At 46.1% G+C, this 19265-nt stretch overlaps 1 protein-coding gene across 3 annotated transcripts in view; it reads right to left on the bottom strand.

The window, feature by feature from the left end:
* Positions 1 to 19265, bottom strand: part of SULF2 (sulfatase 2) — a 145739-nt gene that overhangs the window by 85033 nt on the left and 41441 nt on the right. For all 3 annotated transcript variants that reach the window (XM_007106845.4, XM_055090930.1, XM_024128632.2), the window contains exon 3: positions 7746 to 7985. In XM_007106845.4, coding sequence (XP_007106907.1) covers positions 7746 to 7985 — 240 coding nt within the window. The remainder of the gene's footprint in view (positions 1 to 7745; positions 7986 to 19265) is intronic.

Raw genomic sequence — 19265 nt, 5'->3', positions numbered from 1 at the left:
AGAGGCCGCGATAGTGAGAGGCCCGCGCACCGCGATGAAGAGTGGCCCCTGCTTGCCACAACTAGAGAAAGCCCTCGCAAAGAAATGAAGACCCAACACAGCAAAAATAAATAAATAAATAAATAAACTCCTACCCCCAACATCTTTTTTAAAAAAAAAAAAGAATCAATCCTTCGGCACAATTATAACCTAACCTTTGTTAAATACTATTAGAATATAACACAGAATAAAGTTATTTTCAAAACTGTGTAGTTTCACTTTTTCAAGATAAAATACCTAATTAAATACATTAAAAGCACTATTTACATGAACTGTTGGTCCACTTAAGGAACAGTTTTCTGGTTCCAGTCTTCCACAGTTCCAGCTAACCTCCTGTATTCAAAAGGGTATCACATACACAAACGGACTAAGAACCATTATTGAGGCTGTGACTTTAATCTTCCCTCAGTATCCATTTCTTCTTCTCCCATAGTAACAGAATTTTTAGCTGGGCAAATGGCCACCCAGAATAAAGACTACATTTCCTAGTTTCCTCTGCAATCGTGTGTGCTCATGTGACTTGTTTCTCATCAGTGGGAAATAAGGAGAAATAAAAAGCAGTTGAGTCTCTGACCAATTTAAGAGCACCTAAACATATAAAGCAAATATTAATAGACCCAAAGGGAGAAATAGACAGCAATAGAATAATAGTAAGGGACTTTATTACCCCACTTTCATCAATGGATAGATCATCCAGACAGAAAATCAATAAGGAAACATAGGTCTTAAACTATACGTTGATCAGATAGACTTAGCACACATGTACAGAACATTCCATCCAAAAGCAACAGAATATACATTCTTTACAAGTGCACATGAAATATTCTCCAGGATAGATCATATGTTAGGCCACAAAACAAGTCTTAATAAATTTAAGAAAATTGAAATATCAAGCATCTTTTCCAACTACAATGGTATGAAACTAGAAATCAATTACAAGAAGAAAACTGGAAAATTCACAAATATGTGGAGATTAACAACATGCTACTGGACAACCAACTGGTCATAGAAATCAAAAGAGAAAAAAAAACTTGAGGCAAATGAAAATGGAAATACAACACACCAAAACATATGGGATGCAGCAAAAGAAGTTCTAAGAGGGAAGTTCCTTGCAACAAATGCCTACATCAAGAAACAAGAAAAATCTCAAATAAATAACCTAATATTACACTTCAAGGAACCAGAAAAAGAACAAAGCCCAAAGTTAGTAGAAGGAAAAAAATAATAGAGATCAGAGCAGAAATAAATGAAATACAGAGACTAAAAAGACAATGGAAAAGATCAATGAAAATACAAACTGGTTCTTTGAAAAGATAAACAAAATTGATAAACCTTTAGTTAGACTCAACCAAGACAAAAAGGGAGAGGACTCAAATAAAATCTAGAAATCAATTACAAGAAGAAAACTGGAAAATTCACAAATATGTGGAGATTAACAACATGCTACTGGACAACCAACTGGTCATAGAAATCAAAAGAGAAAAAAAAACTTGAGGCAAATGAAAATGGAAATACAACACACCAAAACATATGGGATGCAGCAAAAGAAGTTCTAAGAGGGAAGTTCCTTGCAACAAATGCCTACATCAAGAAACAAGAAAAATCTCAAATAAATAACCTAATATTACACTTCAAGGAACCAGAAAAAGAACAAAGCCCAAAGTTAGTAGAAGGAAAAAAATAATAGAGATCAGAGCAGAAATAAATGAAATACAGAGACTAAAAAGACAATGGAAAAGATCAATGAAAATACAAACTGATTCTTTGAAAAGATAAACAAAATTGATAAACCTTTAGTTAGACTCAACCAGGACAAAAAGGGAGAGGACTCAAATAAATAAAATCAGAAATAAAAAGGGAGACGTTACAACTGATACCACAGAAATACAAAGGATCATAAGAGACTACTACGAACAATTATATGCCAATAAATTTGACAAGCTAGGGAAATGGATAAATTCCTAAAAACATACAACCTACCAACACTGACTGATGAAGAAAGAGAAAATATGAACAGACCAATTACTAGAAAGAAGACTGAATCAATAATCAAAAACTTCCCCATATATAAATGTCCAGTACTAGACAGCTTTACAGGTGAATTCTACCAAAAATTCAAAGAAGAATTAATATCAGTCCTTCCCAAACTCTTTCAAAAAACAGAACAGGAGGGAATACCTCCACACTCATCTTATGAGGTCAGCATTACCCTGATACCAAAACCAACCAAGGACACCACAAGTAAAGAAAATTATAGGCCAATATCTCTGATGAACACAGAATGCAAAAATCTTCAACAAAATATTGGCAAACTGAATTCAACAATACAGTAAAAGGATCATATACCATGTTCACGTGGGATTTATTCTAGGAATGCAAGAATGGTTCACCATCCCCCAATCAATCAATGTATACAGCACATTAAAAAAATGAAAGATAAAAATCATCTCAACAGATGCAGAAAAAGCATTTGACAAAATTCAACATCCATTTATGAGGAAAACTCTCAAAAAAGTAACTGTAGAAGGAACATACCTCAACATAATAAAGGCCATACATGACAAGCCCATAGCTAACATCATATTCAAGTGATAAGCTGAAAACTTTTCCTCTAAAATCAGGAACAAGACAAGGGTGCCCACTCTTAACACTTTTATTTGACATAGTATTGGAAGTCCTAGCCAGAGCAATTAGGCAAGAAAAAGAAAGAAAAAGCATCCAAATCATAAAGGAAGAAGTAAAACTGTAACTATTCGCAGGTGACATGACATTATACATAGAAAACCCTAAAGACTCCACCAAAAAACTCTTAGAACTAATAAATTAATTCAGTAAAGCAGCAGGATACAAAATCAATACACAAAAATCTGTTGTGTGTTGGTTTTTTTTTTTTTTTTGCGGTATGCGGGCCTCTCACTGTTGTGGCCTCTCCCACTGCAGAGCACAGGCTCCAGACGCGCAGGCCCAGCGGCCATGGCTCACGGGCCTAGCCGTTCTGTGGCATGTGGGATCTTCCCGGACCGGGGCATGAACCCATGTCCCCTGCATCGGCAGGCGGACTCTCAACCGCTGCGCCACCAGGGAAGCCCTCTGTTTTGTTTTTATACACTCAAAACAAACTATCAGGAAGATAAATTAAGAAAACAGTCCCATGTACAACTGCATCAAAAAGAATAAAATATCTGGAATAAACTTAACCAAGGTAGTGAAAGACTTGTACACTGAAAACTGTAAGACATTAATTAATGAAAGAAATAGAAGAAGACACAAATAAATGGAAAGGTATTCCATGCTCATGGACTGGAAGAATTAATACTGTTAATTAAATTTCCAATGGCATTTTTCACAGAAACAGAAAAAACAATCCTAAAATTTGTATGGAACCACAAAAGACCTCAGACAGCCAAAGCAATCTTGAGAAAGAAGAACAAAGCTGGAGGCATCATGCTCCCTGATTTCAAACTGTATTACAAAGCAGCAGCAATCAAAACAGTATGGTGTTGGCAGAAAAACAGACATAGATCAATGAAACAGAATAGAGAGCCCAGAAATAAACCCACACATATATGGTCAATTAATTTATGACAGAGGAGCTAAGAATGTATGATGGGGAAAGGACAGTCTCTTTAATAAATGGAACTGGGAAAACTGGACAGCCACATGTGAAAGAATTAATCTGAACCACTATCTTACACCACAGACAAAGATTAACTCAAAATGGATTAAAGACTTGAACATAAGACCTGAAATCATCATTTGACATGGATCTTGGCAATGATTTTTTTTTTGGATTTGACACCAAAAACAAAGGCAATAAAAGCAAAAGGAAATAAATGGGATGACTAAAAAGCTTCTGCACAGTAAAGGAACACTGTGCACAACAAAACGAAAAGAAAACCTACCGAATGAGAGTAAATATTTGCAGCTCATACATCTGATAAGGAATTAATTTCCAAAATATACAAAAAATTGATGCAACTCAATAGAAAAAACCAAACAATCCAATTTAAAAAATGGGCAACAGATCTGCATAGGCATTTTTCCAAAGAAGATATACAGATGGTCAACAGGTACATCAAAAGATGCTTCACATCATTAATCAACAGGGAGATGCAACTCAAAACCACAATGAGATACCACCTCACAGCTGTTAGAATGCCTGTTGTCAAAAAGGCAAAGAATAACAACATTGGCAAAGATTTAGAGAAAAGGAAACCCTTGTTCACTGTTGGTGGGAATGTAAATTGGTACAGCCATTATGGAAAACAGTACGGAGGTTCCTCAAAGATTAAAAATAAAACTACCATATGATCTCGCAATTCCACCTCTGAGTATCTATCTTGAAGAAAATGAAAACACTAACTTGAAAAGATATCGGCACCCCCATGTTAACTGCAGCATTATTTACAACAGCCAAGATACGGAAACAACGTAAGTGTCCTCAATGGATGCAAGAATAAAGAAAATGTGGTATACACACACTGGAATACTATTCAGCCATGAAAAAGAAGGAAATCTTGCCACGTGCAACAACATGGATGGACCTTGACGGTATCATGCTAAGTGAAATAAGTCAGACAGAGAAAGACAATTACCATATGATATCACTTATATATGGAATCTAAAACAAAGTCGAGCTCATAGATACACAGAACAGATTGGTGGTTGCCAGAGGTGGGAGGTAGCGGGTGGGTGAAATGAGTGAAGAGGGTCAAAAGGTACAAACTTCCAGTTATGAAATAAATAAGTCATGGGGCTATAATGTACAACATAGTGACTAGAGTTAATAATATTATGCTGTATATTTGAAAGTTGCTAAGAGAGTAGATCTTAAAAATTCTCATCACACACACAGACCTTTGTAACTATGTATGATGACAGATGTTAGCTAGACTTATTGTGGTTATCCTTTTGCAATATATACAAATACTGACTCATCATGTCATACATCTGAAACTACTATAATGTTATATGCCAATTATGCCTCAGAAAAAAAAATGAAAAGAAAATGGTTGAGTCTCTGATCAATTCATGGGCAGGTCCATCAAAGCAGCACAGACTTTTAGGTGACAGGGTAATAAATGACTGCTGTCTTGGGTCTCTCACACACAGCCAAAAAACTTCAAATTCAATCAGTTGCCCTAGACACTCATGAGAATGCAGGGTTGAATGTGTCCAAAGACCTGGTAAGAACAGTTGACCATTGTTCCCTGGGGAGCTAAAAAGTTATTATTCTAATATAAGTCTAATTATTCTAATGTGAGTCATACAAATCAAGTTAATCTAAAAGGGATTTTGAATTCATTATAGTTTTCTGTTAGTTTTCTCAATCAACCTACAATGACTGGCATAAGTGGTCATGTTTTCACTTTAAGCAGTGGCTTAATATAAAACTCAAATTTCCACTGACAGATGAATGGATAAAGAAGATGTGGTGTGTGTGTGTGTGTGTATGTGTGTATATATATATATATATACACACATACACACACACACACACACACACAATGGATTATTACTCAGCCATAAAAGAGAATGAAACAAAACTCAAATCTAAGCTTCCTAACTACCAGGGCAGAAAGGGAAAGTATACAGGGTACACAGCTCTTGTTCTTTAATGACAAGAGCACATAAGTTCATCACAGTAAACAGACATTTTCAGGGTCCTGAGTTCTCAAAGTCAGGTTAGACAGAGTTCCTTGTAGAGAGGGCCATTCTAAACATAACGAATAAAATTCTCAGGGACAGTTTTACAAAAACCATAAATGTTCTATGTAGGGCAATTTATACTTGGCATTATACTCCCAGTCTTCATTGAGGGTATAATAGTTAAGCATAGTTGGATGAAAGCAGTTTTTTTGGGAAAGTGCATTTTGGTGATTTGTTTAAATTCAAGGACAAAGTTTGCGGAAATCAATTTTGGAGAAATGTTAAATCCTGAGAGATGGCTCCTTCCCTTGTGCCAGCTACATGATTCTGAAACAGCAGGCTTTGGCCCCTATCATGAGCCCCTAAGATATTGCAGGATATAGGTTTCCTTTCAATTTGATGGATGTAACAACATCCATACTCCCTTTGAAGTCCTACGGTCTTGGTTTCCATTTTGATTATGCCACAAGCACCTGCTTTTATGACTATGAGCAAGTCTCTTTTCTGGGCTGCAGGTGCCCTAGCTGTCAAATGTGGGGGGTTGATGAGTACACTTTTAGGGTCCTTACTGTTCCTTTGGCATCCAAAGCTAAAGGTTTCTACACAGACCTTTCAGCTAGAGGTTCTAAAAGTGGGTCTCACAGCCCTCAGACATGTTTTCTTTGTGGGTCCACACTGTGTATTAAAAAAACAAAACAAAACGAAACAAACTGAGTTTTGCCAATATTTTTTAAAATCAGCAGATTTTGGCCAAGAATTCAGATCAGAAATATTTGAAGGTTGGCAACCCTGAGCACGAATGGCTATAATTACCTGGACCTGAGTGGCAGATGCCCCTTTCAGTAGGTGCCCTGGTCTGTCCTGCTTCCTCCATCTATATCCAGGTCTCTGCAACCAGATGGGTGGTGGCCTGGGGTAAACTCTGACCCCTGTGGCTTTCTGCAGAGATCCCGGAACCAACAGGGTTATGTGTATAGGATTGAGGCCTTCCTAGTTCTCTCAGCAGGGCCCACTCGCTGGGTGATTCTGGCAGTGGAAACAGTCTGCAAGACGACACATCTCACCAGCGTGCTCCCCACCCCGATGTGCCCACGCTAGCCACACCGTGTACGTGAGGGGCAGCTGCCCAGCTTCCAGGACGGCTTCAGTGCCGTGAACCCAGCTGAGGGAGGTATCTGTCCTTCTCTCATGTCACTCCTACCCAAACAAGCCCCTTGTCACTTGAACACAACTTCCCAGGGTTACAACATTCAAGCCACAGGATCTGATTTCACAACTGCCTTGGCTCCTTACCCAAGGTGAGGAGTGTTTGTTTATTTTTCTAAATTAAAGCAAGTTTAATTGAGTTTGGAGGATTTTGCAATGGTGCTGCAGGTAAGTGACTGTAATTGTGCCTTTGCCTCAGGCAACCAGCCTGGCAGGTGAGTTTTCAGAACGCACCAAAGTACCTCCTGCAGGATAAAGAGACAGGACACCTTGCTGGCTCTCCACCCAGGATGCAACCAACACTGCGGGCACCAGCTGCAGGAGGGATGGAGCACCTTGGGCAGTGTAGACGATCAAGTGTAGAGAAACAGTCCCCTGCCATCTGTAGAGTGGCCACAGTCCCTACATACACTCCTCTCCATCCCCCACCCCAATGTTCTTCTGGAAGCTTATTCCATGCTGATGGCCTCAAGTTAACCAAGCAGTCCCCCCACGGCGTAAATAGCACAAATCACAGAGAACTCACACTCCTGCCCGAGTACCTCATGGCCTCTCTGTAGTATATTTCATATTTTAAATGGACTCACTTTTTTTTTTTTTTAACTCAAATTCCTTTGGCAAGGTCACTTTCTATCACTCCTGTAGGCAAATAAATCTGTATTTTTCGAACACATCTAGAAGTCAATGCACAACTTTTAAATTAAAAGAAAGCTGTTCACGCACTACAGGGACCCCCTCGCAGTACAGGGACCACAGTGGGAAAGACAGTGGTCCGAGGCAGGACACTGGGTACCACGTCGGAGGTTCCCAGCCCACTCACGTGCCCGCCCGTGGCAGCCTGGCTCCCTCACCTGTCCGGTAGCCCGTGCTGTTGAGGTACACGGCAAAGGTGCGGCTCTCGTGCTGTGCCTGCCAGGAGGGCGAGGAGCAATTCTCATTGTTGGTGTAGGTGTTGTGGTTGTGGACGTACTTCCCGGTGAGGATGGAGGAGCGCGAGGGGCAGCACATGGGCGTGGTCACGAAGGCATTGATGAAGTGCGCCCCGCCCTGCTCCATGATGCGCCGTGTCTTGTTCATCACCTGCATGGAACCTGCAACCAGAGCGGAGGTGAGATGCGGGACAGCAGATTTCCAACGAGTGGGCCCCAGTCGGGCACCAAACAATTAGAGACGGGTTCTGAGTGGTCCTCAACAGGGCAGCACCCCCATCCCGGGGGCGGGGAGTGTATGTTGGAGATCTCCAGGGACAGGTTGGGGGGCACCCCTGGCATTTCTGGGCAGCGGCCAGCAATGCGCTATTGGATGGTCCTGTGCAATGAGGAAGTACCCTGGGTCCCCAGTTCCACTAGACATTCATGGGGGCGGGTAGGTAAAAACCTGTTTGTAAGTTATCCGAGCCTAGTAAAGAACTCTTGTCTTGCATACAAACAGAACATCTTTTTTTTTTTTTTGCAGGGTATTAATATATGCTGACTTTTGTTTTTGGAAAGCAACCACTATGTAAACAGAGAGAAGATTATACTTTGTTTCATTTGGAACTTCCCCAAGAATTGTTCCCTCTTAATGAAATCCGATCACGTCAACCTGGCAACCCCTCCCCCCCACACCTTCCCTCTGAATACTTCTCAGCTGACCTGCTCTGCATCAGTCATAACCCACCGTCGCTGCCTTTGTCCACATGGTCCTTCCAGCTTGGAACCCACTTTCCATCTCCCCCCGCCCCAAATCTGACCCATCAGTACAGTCGCACCTCTTCTCATTGCTCTCTGCGATCACTCTGGCTTCTGATTCCCTTGAGCTCTTGTCACGCATGTGTTATTAGGACTTAATGATAAACCACTAGGTATGGTGATTTCACTCATGCCTATTCTTGTTTCGTAATGAAGCTGTGAGCAGAGCAAGGTACAGGAAGGAAAGGAATTTGTGTGGAAACCCTACTGTGCGCTGGTGCCTGCACACTGCCTGCTCCACTGAGGGCTCCAGGAGCTCAAAGACTGTGTGCCTTGCTCAGTGCCGAATCCTCAACGCCCCTACGGCGTGTGACACACAGTAGGTACTCAATAAGTGTGTGAAGAATGGATGTGAAATCGTATACCATGGCTGGTACCCAGATACTTGGTAGGTTTAACAGAAATATTCAGTGGAAATCCTTTTTCTTTTCCTTCTAAGGCCATCCTCTGTTTTTTTCTTTTCCTTGCAGTTCTTAGGCTCTAGAGTGGGTTGAATGAATGGCCCACCCTCCAAAGATAAGCCCCTGTCCCAAGTCCTGGCACCTGTGAATAGGACCTAATTTGGCCAAGGGTCTTCGCAGAGGTACTTAAGGATCCTGAGGTGAGATCATTGTGGATTACCTGGGTTGGCCCTAAATCCAATGACAAAACCTTCCAAGAGACAGAAGGAAGAAGACACACAGACACGGAGGGGAAGGCCATGTGAAGATGGAGGGTAGGCCATGTGAAGATGGAGGCAGAGATTGGACGGACGCTGCCACAAACCAAGGAACTCCTTGGGCCTCCAGGAGCTGGGTGAACTGAGAAGGGTTCACCCCTGAGCCTTTGGAGGAATCGGAGCCCTGCCAACACCTTAATTTCAGACTTCTGTCTCTACAATTGTGAGGGAGCAAATTTCTGTTGTTTTAAGCCACCTGGTTTATGGCAATTTGTTAGGACAGCGGTAGGAAACCAATCCAGGGTCTACCAGGCATTTGAAGTTCTTGCCAGGGAGCTGCTGATCCCAATCACCAACTAGGTCACCCCCTAGTGACCTGAAAACAACAAATCAAACCCACCTGGCACTCTGTCCCTAAAGGCTAAGAGTGAAATGGAGATTTACATGATTCTTTTATCCCATCCTTCCACCAAACAGGGAAGGAAACAGCTAGAGCTTCCCTGAGGCAAACATAGATTGTATTTCTTCACTGCTTCAAACCACCTGGAAGCTTCCCATCACACTCAGAAGAAAACCCCAGTTCCTTACTGTGGCCTAAGACTCTTCCAGACCGGCCCTCCCTGCCAACCCACCTCCCGTGTTTCTCTGACCTCATCTCTTCCCTCCCCCTTGCTCACTTGGCTACACTGGCTTCTTCTTTGTTTCTCAAGGGCTCCAAGCTCATCCCTGCCCCAGAATCTCTGCGCTTGCTCTCGCCTCTGCCTGGGACTCCCTCTCTGAGACTTCACTTTGCTGGCTTGTCCCATTCTTCAGATCTCAACGTAGAGCTCCCCTCCTCAACAAGGCCTGACCGGCCTCCCCATCAGAAGGAGCCCCCTGTTTACTTGCTATCACACCAACGTATGTTTCTTCTTAGCATTTCTGTCCTTCTGAAACGGTCTTCTTTACAAGTTCACTTGTTTATGATCTGCCTTTGCTTCTGGACTGAGAGCTCTGGGTGATCCAGGGCACCGTCCACCCTACCCCCAGGAATATATAGACGATGCTCTGTAACATCTCACTGAACGACTGAAGGAAACAGAGCAAAGCCTGCCCTTTCGAGCCCAGTGCTGAGGCAGTTTTATAAGGGACGCCCACCTGGGGCCAGCTGTGTTCCCTGAGGCTCTTGGCGGAGGTCAGCCCAGTGGATAGAGGAAAGAACCGGCTTTTTGTCTCAGCAGGAATCGTCAGGCCTGGAACTACATGAACATCTGTTGTCAAGGTCACAAGCCCTCCCGAGAAGTCCCCAAGGGTCCCATCTGTAACTGGTGGCAATTATAGGGTTTCTACCAGGTGTGAAGTCTCCCTCTGGAGGGGATGGAGGAGGTGAGCTTTCCAAGGCCTCCCTCCACCAGCTGGTGCGAACTCTCCAGAACCTGCAGGGCGAGCGGGCCATGGCCTCAGCGCCCAGCAGAGCCCCGGGCCCCACTGGCGTTGGGGTGCATCCTTCCAGCCTCCTTCAGGTTATCCATCAAATGTCACATATCTGATTCCACATATCTCTGGAATCTAGAAAAATGGTACAGATGAACCTATTTGCAGGGCAGAAAGAGACACGCAGATGTAGAGAATGGACGGGTGGACACAGAGGGGGAAGGGGAGGGTGGATGTATTGGAAGGTTAGGATTTACATATATATGCTACCATGTATAAAACAGGTAGCTAGCAGGAACCTGCTGCATAGCCCAGGGAGCTCAGCTCAGTGCTCTGTGATGATGTAGATGGGTGGGAGGGAGGTCCAAGAGGGAGGGGATATATGAATACGTAGAGCTCATTCCCTTTGTTGTACAGCAGAAACTAACACAACATTGTAAAGCAATTATACTCCAGTAAAAAAAAATGTCACATACCTGAGAGGCCTTTCCTGGCCTCACACTGAAACTGCCGCCCCGCCTTCCAGCACCCCTACAGCCCCTCCCCGCTTCACTTGCTCCCCAGCACTTAGTGCCCTCGGACAGTTCTCTTATTTGCATGTCGCCCTCTGCTCCCGCCGGACAGCTCCACGGGGACAGGGATCTAGGCCTACTTTGTTCACTGTTTGTCCTCCCAAGCCCAGAACAGTGCCTGGCATATAGTGACCACTTAACAAATATCTGCTAAATTAACAAAAAATTATCTCACTCTTTGCGTTTCCATATAATTCAGGAGCCCAAGCTAGTTTGTGTCCAATAGGCACACGTGTGTATCTGTGTCGTGTGCAGTGGATTTAAAAAATCTGACTTTAAATAGCCCCAAACAGACGATGTGCTCTCTACTGTGCCACACTCCCCAGCCCTCCCTATAGTCTTACACCAACTTTGCCCATTCACGTTACCTGCCTGGTCCCTGAAGGCCCTGCTTTGGCAACTCTTAATATAACTTAGTTGTTGAGACAGCTCTGACCTGTCCCTGGAGTGGAGGGCAGTGTTCCATGTCAATAACAATCATTATCATTAATGTGGTGACCGTCACTGGCTGAATGTTTGCTGTATGCACTGTGCTGGGCACACAACGTGCATCGTGTTACTTAATCCTCCCAACAAACCATTTAACAGAAGGGGGAACTGAGCACAGGAGTTAAATGACTGGCCACAGCCACAGAGCAGGGGCAGTGGGGATGTGAGGACTCCAACCCAAGCTTGTCTGACAGCAGAGGTGGGTGCTGGGTGTCACGTTCAGGAAACATCCAGTTTATAGCACGCAGGAGGTGGTGCTAATGAACCCAGGAAGGGCACAGAGGTCCCCACACACTTGGTCAACTCTCGGCTTCAGTGAGGCTCAGAATCGTCCCCTGGACTGTGTATCAGGTCCCCTCGTCATCCCAGAGGTGACTTTAGCTGGCACACCAGCAGTGAGTCTGGCACAGGGTCACATCGCCCAAATGCCAGGGACCCCAGCGGTGGGAAAGTGATTCCCGTTCGTTCCTCCTGATCAACTCCAGGAGAAAGTCTCGGGTGGGTGCGGTCACGTGGTCACGTCCTTAACACCCTCACATCTCCTATTTCAACAGGAAGAGCCCCGGCCTCCCGGCTGGAGCTCTGGGCGGGCAGCTGTGTTAGTTTATACTGGATTGCCTGGTTTAATTTCCTTTGACTTAGGGCAAGCGATGCTGGCTTCTCTCATTGAGGGCAGTGGAATCCTGCTCTTAAAAAACAATCACGTCTGTTTGAAAAAAGTACATAGTAGTACAGGTGGCAAGGTGGAAAGGCGAGGGGATGGCTGGCCTTTGGCACAATCTGCAACTGTCTACCCGGTGACGTTACTGGCTAAGCGACGCCTCGGGTATACCCTGAGCTCCTCCCCTCTCCTCCAGTTACACAGGCGACGATGATCTTGGCTACTCCTTGGTCCCATCTTCCTGTTCCCGCATCCAATCCATCAGCAAAGCCTGGTGTTCTTTCTTCAAAGAACATCCAGACGCAGAGTCCTGTCGCCTCCTCGCCGGGCAGCGGTCATCCTCTCTCCTCTGAATTAGGTCAGCTGCTTCCTGCCTGGACTCCGGCCGTATATTCCCCGAGGAACAGCCTGAAAGCCTCCTCTCCTCAGCACTCTCCGTGGCTCCCACTCGCTCGGAGAGCAGAGTCCCCGTGGTGGTCCGCAGGCCCTGCGGGATCCGGGCCCGCTTCCGCACCCCGTCTCCGCGGCCACGGCGGCCTCGTCTCTCCTCCCACTTGCCAGCCTCACTCCCGCCTCGGAGCCTTTGCCCGTGCTGTTCATCCTGCTGGGAACGCCTTTCCCCAGCACCTCCAGGGTCTGTGCCCTCACCCCCTTCTTGTCTCTACTCAAAAGGTCTCTTCTTGGGGGGAGGGGGGATATACGGGTAGGGGATTGAGAGGTACAAACTATTAGGTATAAAATAAACGACAAGGATATATTGTACAACACGGGGAAATACAGCTCACATTTTACAATCACCGTAGATGGAGTATAACCTTTAAAAATTGCGAATCACTACCTACTATGCCTGTAACTTAATACGGTACAGCAACCATACTTCAATTAAAAGAATAAAAGTTCTCTTCTTCGTGAGGCCCGCCCTGCCCACCACATCCACAATTTTACTCCCCTGCCCCTGATATTTCACATCCTCTTCCTTGTTTTACGTTTTCAACTCTGCACGTGTTGCTCTAACACGTGATACACTTTGGTCCATGTACGTATTTATCTTGCTGGTCACCCCCCTGCAGCCCTAGATGTCACAGCCATGAGCGCTAGGGCCACTGACCACACCTCACAGCCCTGAAGCCTAGAACAGTGCCCGGCACATAGTAGGTGTTCAATAAATATTTCTCAAAAGCATGAATCTAGGGCGCTCCAGGCAGAATCAAGCCTTTGCCTGCTGTTCACAGACTGAAGAGAAAGAAGGAAGCAGCTGGTAGTGAGGACTTGGCCCTGCTCGGGCTCCAGAGACTGCAGAAAGGACAAAGCTGGCCGTCCACCCGACCTGTCAGACCCTTCTGGAAGGCAGGGGGGCCGCCACCTGGTGAATAATTCACCTGCAGTCAGCAGCCTCGAATGCTGCGTTGGCCAAAGGCAAAATGCCAGAGGAACCGTTTCTTTCTTTTAATGGGCTCCAAACCAGGGTCTCAAAGCCCTTGCACCGCCATCCTCCTCATTTCAAGGCAAATGAGTGATGGTCCACTGTTTCCAGCAGTTCCCTGCACCTGTCTGCTCGGGGCGCTCACCCCGGCCCGAATAAGCCGGCTGAAGGGGAGCTGTGTCAATCCACTATTAAAGCACAATTTAACGGTGCCCTGAAATGAGCGCCGCATCTGTGCGTAAGCAGCACGACATGTTAAGCCTCCCCTTGGGGACCGTAACCTGTTTTATTAAAGCTGCCACAGTGACGAGGCTTGATAAATCCACATCTGGGACAGGAAAACATATGATCTAATCTCCTTGCCCAGCACAGCCCTAATGCAGATGGACAGCTCTGAGGGGAGGGAAGGGCCTGGAAGACCAGGCCACACAGAAATAAAAAGGCCAGCCAACCAAAACTTCTGTCGCCCAACACAAGCCTGGGGACACGCAGACAAAAACAAGACCCGGCTTCTTTCCACGATCAAACCTTCCGCCCTCGCTGGGCCAGGGTGAGGTCACCCTGACACCTTCCTTGGTGACTCTAATAGACTGGGGAGGCCTCACCGCCACCCTGATGATGGCGACTTAAATTCTGGGGCCCAAACCACTCACCTGCCAGAAACACGGTGCTTCCTCCACATACTCGTCTGCCCGTCCCCTTTCTGATTGCTTTTGTGGGGTGCTCTCAGTGTACCACCTGGGCTACTATTTGATTTGATATTTTTCTCTAATGTGACTTTAAAAAAATAAACTTTCCTCTCAACCCAAGTAACTATGTGAAATTCTGGATCTGATATGCTACTTAGATTTTTTTTTTTTTGGAAGCATATTGAAAGAAGTTTGTAAGTAGTAAAATCAATGTTTGTCGACCTGTCACACAAGATGATTTCGTGCACGACCTGTGTCCTAAAAAGGCATTTTGGGAGATACTGATTTAATGTGCTCTTCTAAAGGTTTGGGTCAGGGCAACTGCTATCTCTGGGGACTTAGCAGGTGCTGGGGGCTCTCAAGATTCAAAATATGACCCAATTTGGGCCATTCCTGGGACTTAGGTGGCTCACATCTACTTTCTGTCCTAGAGCTCTGTGTCAACTAGGAGAAGATGCACCCTACATGCCACCCCCGCCCCCAAGACAAGGTCCTGCGGCCCCCAACTTGGGTGGCATTACATAGGAGGCATTGGTAATGGATGGATAACTAAAGGGATGATGTTTTCTGATGTTTGTTTTCTTTAAATTATAGGTAAATAATTAGAGTCTGTGATGTCGGACCCTCCTTGGGAAGTAGTGGGAGATGGGACACGGTTAGCAAACCCAGGGCCTTGACTTAAGTCTATGTTTAACCATTGCTTTTTCTTACCTAGACTATTGCAGAAATTTAATTGAGAAAAAATATATGCAAAGCCTTTAGTTCAATGCTTGGCATACAGAAAGGACTCAAAACATGTTAGCTTTTAAAAATTTAAATTACAGTAGCTCCCAACTGTATATGGTGTAACAGAGATCACAAATCAAGCGCCTCTGGACAGACTCTTGTCTGCGTGTGTTGGATTTAGGTCTGCTCAGAAGTGTTAAAAAATCTGAATTAATTGCTAACTTTTATTTGGGAGATTTCACATCAATCCTGATTTCAGGCTTTGCATGAAAATACACAGATCTGGGCTTGATGGGCCCACAGGTGGGTGGATCTGAGTAGCAAAGGCTGGCTTTAGAAGGGCTCCCCTCCGGTTCTGCATGGGCCCCCATCAGGGCCACTTCCCTCATCTGCGGTACCAGCCCGGCCCTGCAGGCACTGGGTTTGCAACCCATAGCTGATTCTATTCCAGCTGAACTGACCAGCTAAGTAAACTCGCTAAGTAACACTGTGGCCTGAAGACCCACACAGACCAGGCTTTAAGGGAGCAAAGAGGGGTTGTGGGTTTGGGTAAAGGCTGGTACAGAGCCTGGACCAGGACAGGCCGGCGGTGGGGGCCGTGAGCTCGGTGGGGAAGCACGTGTGTCCTATACCACCTCATGGCGCCCATCATTTAACCACACCCCCCTGCTGGGGGTGCTGCCCCTTTGGGGTACCCTTGCTACTGATCTCTGGTGTGGCTGAGACCCCAGGTTGCCCACCAATAACTGTTTTCCCTTCTTCCTTATTAACAGGCCCTGACTTTAATCTTTAACACACCCAGCTAGGAAACTGCATCTCCTAGACTCTCTTGTAGCTCCGTGTGGGAGTGGTCCTTCCTTTAACCTTCCAGATCCACTGTCTGCCTCGGTCTCCAGCCCAGGAAGCTGGCCTGGATGGGCTGTATCCACAAGTGGCTTTATACTCTGGCTTTGGGCTAGGTTTGGCTAATGGGGGGCCCTGGCAGGAGATCGGCAAAAGGAAGAACTGAAGTTCGGGTATGGATTCCTCCATCTTGCTCCCTGTGGTGTCAACAGAGGGCGACAGCTCCTACTGAATGGCCCTGTGTCATGAGTTTCCAGTAATCATTTGCTGCCCTCACCCTCTTGGTCTTGGAGTGGGGATGACCCCACTGTTACTAACTACCCTTGAGTGCTGCCCTATCACTAGTGATTTCCCCACACTTGCTCATACCTTAGCAAAAAAGTTAAACCCTCCTTGAATAACTCAAGTTTGAATGTGTCTTGTATTTCCTGCTGAGATTGTGTGGCTAATTAAATAAGTTCTGTCCGTGTTGTAGGTGATGTCTGGGATGCGGTTCTTAAAGGGAGCTGACTTAACTTGAAGGTCCATCCTTTTTGCCCTTCTGCTTCCTCCTCCTCCTTGCTGCCTGGAATGTGGCTGTGATAGCTGGAGCTCCAGCAGCTATTCTGAATGATGAAGGTGACCTTAAAGATGGAAGCCACACAATAAGCACAGTAGAATACAAAAGTAGAGAAGGAGCTTGGGTCCCTCATAACCTTGAAGCCACCAGGCTGGCCCTGAACTGCCAACTTCCAGACGTTTTTATGTGAGTAAGAAGCAAAACTGTCTTGTTTAAGCCACTGTTATATTTTCTTTTACATGCAGCCAAACCTAATGCTGATACACTTAGCTTCCAGAATTTAAGTGATCTCTTAAGTGTTGCTGAATTAAAAAAAAAAAAAAATCCTGCAGGAATGTGCTTGGCAAGTTGAACACCAGGGTGGGTCCACATGAGCCTCTCTTCTTCCTGAGATCACCTGCATCCACATGTCTTTCTAACTCCAGGGAGCGGCGGCAGGAATGTCAGGAGTTGGGATCTCAGAGAGGCTACGTTGGAAGTTACCACCCATCTGGCGTCCGGAATCTGGGCACACTGTCCTGGGCTTCCAGCCATGTGGCCCCTGCACAGCATCCAAGCCTGCAATTTAGAATTGATTTCTGGATATCAGTCTGCAGCACAGGGTGTGGTTTCCTTGTGTTCACAGATGGAAAGAGGCCTGGCCAGAAGCCCTCCCGAGCCTCTCTCTCAAGAGCCAGCCTCTCCTACAAGACAGCCCTCCAGGCTGAAGGTCTGCCGTTTTCAGGATCACAGGCCCCTCTGAGCATCCAGTGAGGGTCTCCGACCCAGGAAAGCACAAACAGGCACACGATCTGCATATAATTCCCACCCTCCTCCACTCCAGGCCCATCTAGGCCTGGGCCTCCCCGCTGAGCTTCTGTCTCTGAGGCTGGCTGCCCTGGACAGCTCCTCTTGGCTTTTCATGGGCATCTGCAACTCACCAGGTCCAGAACTGAGCTCCAGACCATAGCTTTTCCCCATCTCTGTAAACGGAAAATCCCTCCTTGCAGTTGTTCAGACCCAAACCTTGGAGTTATTCTGGACTCTTCTCTCCCACTCCACATCAGATCCACGAGCACATCTTTATCGGCTCTACCCTCTCTAACTCTGGGCAGCGTCTGACTACTTTGTCCACTCTGGTCTGAACCACCATCATCTTGTGCTTGGACCATTGCAGTAGACCCCTCAATTCTCCTATTATATCTCTTCAATCTATTCTCCATAAAATAGCCAAAGGGGTCATATTAACATGTAAGTCAGGTGATGTCAATGTCCTTGCTCGTGTCCATCTCATTTAGAAAGAAAGCCACAGTCCTCTCTCGGGTTCAAAGGCCCTGCATGATCCACCCCCGCCCCCCGCCCCCCCCGCCCCCTGCCACTGCCTCTCAGACCCCACCTCTTCCCGTCCCTTTTGCTCACAATGCTCTGCCATTGTGGGCCATCTGCTGCCCTGGGAGCCTGCCGGGACTGCTTCTGCTTCAGGGCCTTTGCACCCACTGTTCCCTCTGCCTGGACTGCTCTTCCTGGGGGAGTCTCCTTGACTCATTTCCTCACCTTCTTTGCCCAAATTTCCCTTTCTCAGTGAGGCCGCCCTACATAAAATCACAACTCTCCCTTTTCCCTCCCCTCCTTGCTGACTTCCCATCATTCATTCATTCATTTATTTATTTACGGTACGCGGGCCTCTCACTGCTGTGGCCTCTCCCGCAGCGGAGCACAGGCTCTGGACGCGCAGGCGCAGCGGCCATGGCTCACGGGCCCAGCCGCTCCACGGCATGTAAGATCCCCCCGGACCGGGGCACGAACCCGCGTCCCCTGCATCGGCAGGCGGACTCTCAACCATTGCGCCACCAGGGAAGCCCCATTCTTTCTTTTTAATATATTTTTCAGAGCGATTGGGAAAATCCCTGTGTTTGGATGACCAGATCCCCCTGGACCGGGGCACGAACCCGCGTCCCCTGCATCGGCAGGCGGACTCTCAACCATTGCGCCACCAGGGAAGCCCCATTCTTTCTTTTTAATATATTTTTCAGAGCGATTGGGAAAATCCCTGTGTTTGGATGACCCTTGGAGACCAGCAGGGTCTCCTTAACCCTCAGACACAAGAGTTACTGCCAGGTGGTACCACATAAGCGTGGCCCCAACATTCAAAGCCCGTGACTCACACTCGAGAAAGTCCTTCCCTTTTCTAGTCTCCAGCCTGTTGATTACGTCAAGTAGAAAGTCTCAGGGAGGGGCTGCTTCACCTTTAACGCCTCTCTCAAAACTGCCCGTCACCTTTTTTTTTTTTTTTAACATCGTTATTGGAGTATAATTGCTTTACAATGGTGTGTTAGTTTCTGCTTTACAACAAAGTGAATCAGTTATACATATACATATGTTCCCATATCTCTTCCCTCTTGCGTCTCCCTCCCTATCCCACCCCTCTAGGTGGTCACAAAGCACCGAGCTGATCTCCCTGTGCTATGCGTCTGCTGCCCACTAGCTGGCTATTTTACATCTGGTAGTGTATATATGTCCATGCCACTCTCTCACTTCGTCCCAGCTTACCCTTCCCCCTCCCCGTATCCTCAAGTCCATGCTCTAGTAGGTCTGTGTCTTTATTCCTGTCTTACCCCTAGGTTCTTCA

Source organism: Physeter macrocephalus, chromosome 14 (genome assembly GCF_002837175.3).
Source record: "Physeter macrocephalus isolate SW-GA chromosome 14, ASM283717v5, whole genome shotgun sequence".
Lineage (NCBI taxonomy): Eukaryota > Metazoa > Chordata > Mammalia > Artiodactyla > Physeteridae > Physeter > Physeter macrocephalus.
This window is presented reverse-complemented; position numbering and strand designations above follow the sequence as displayed.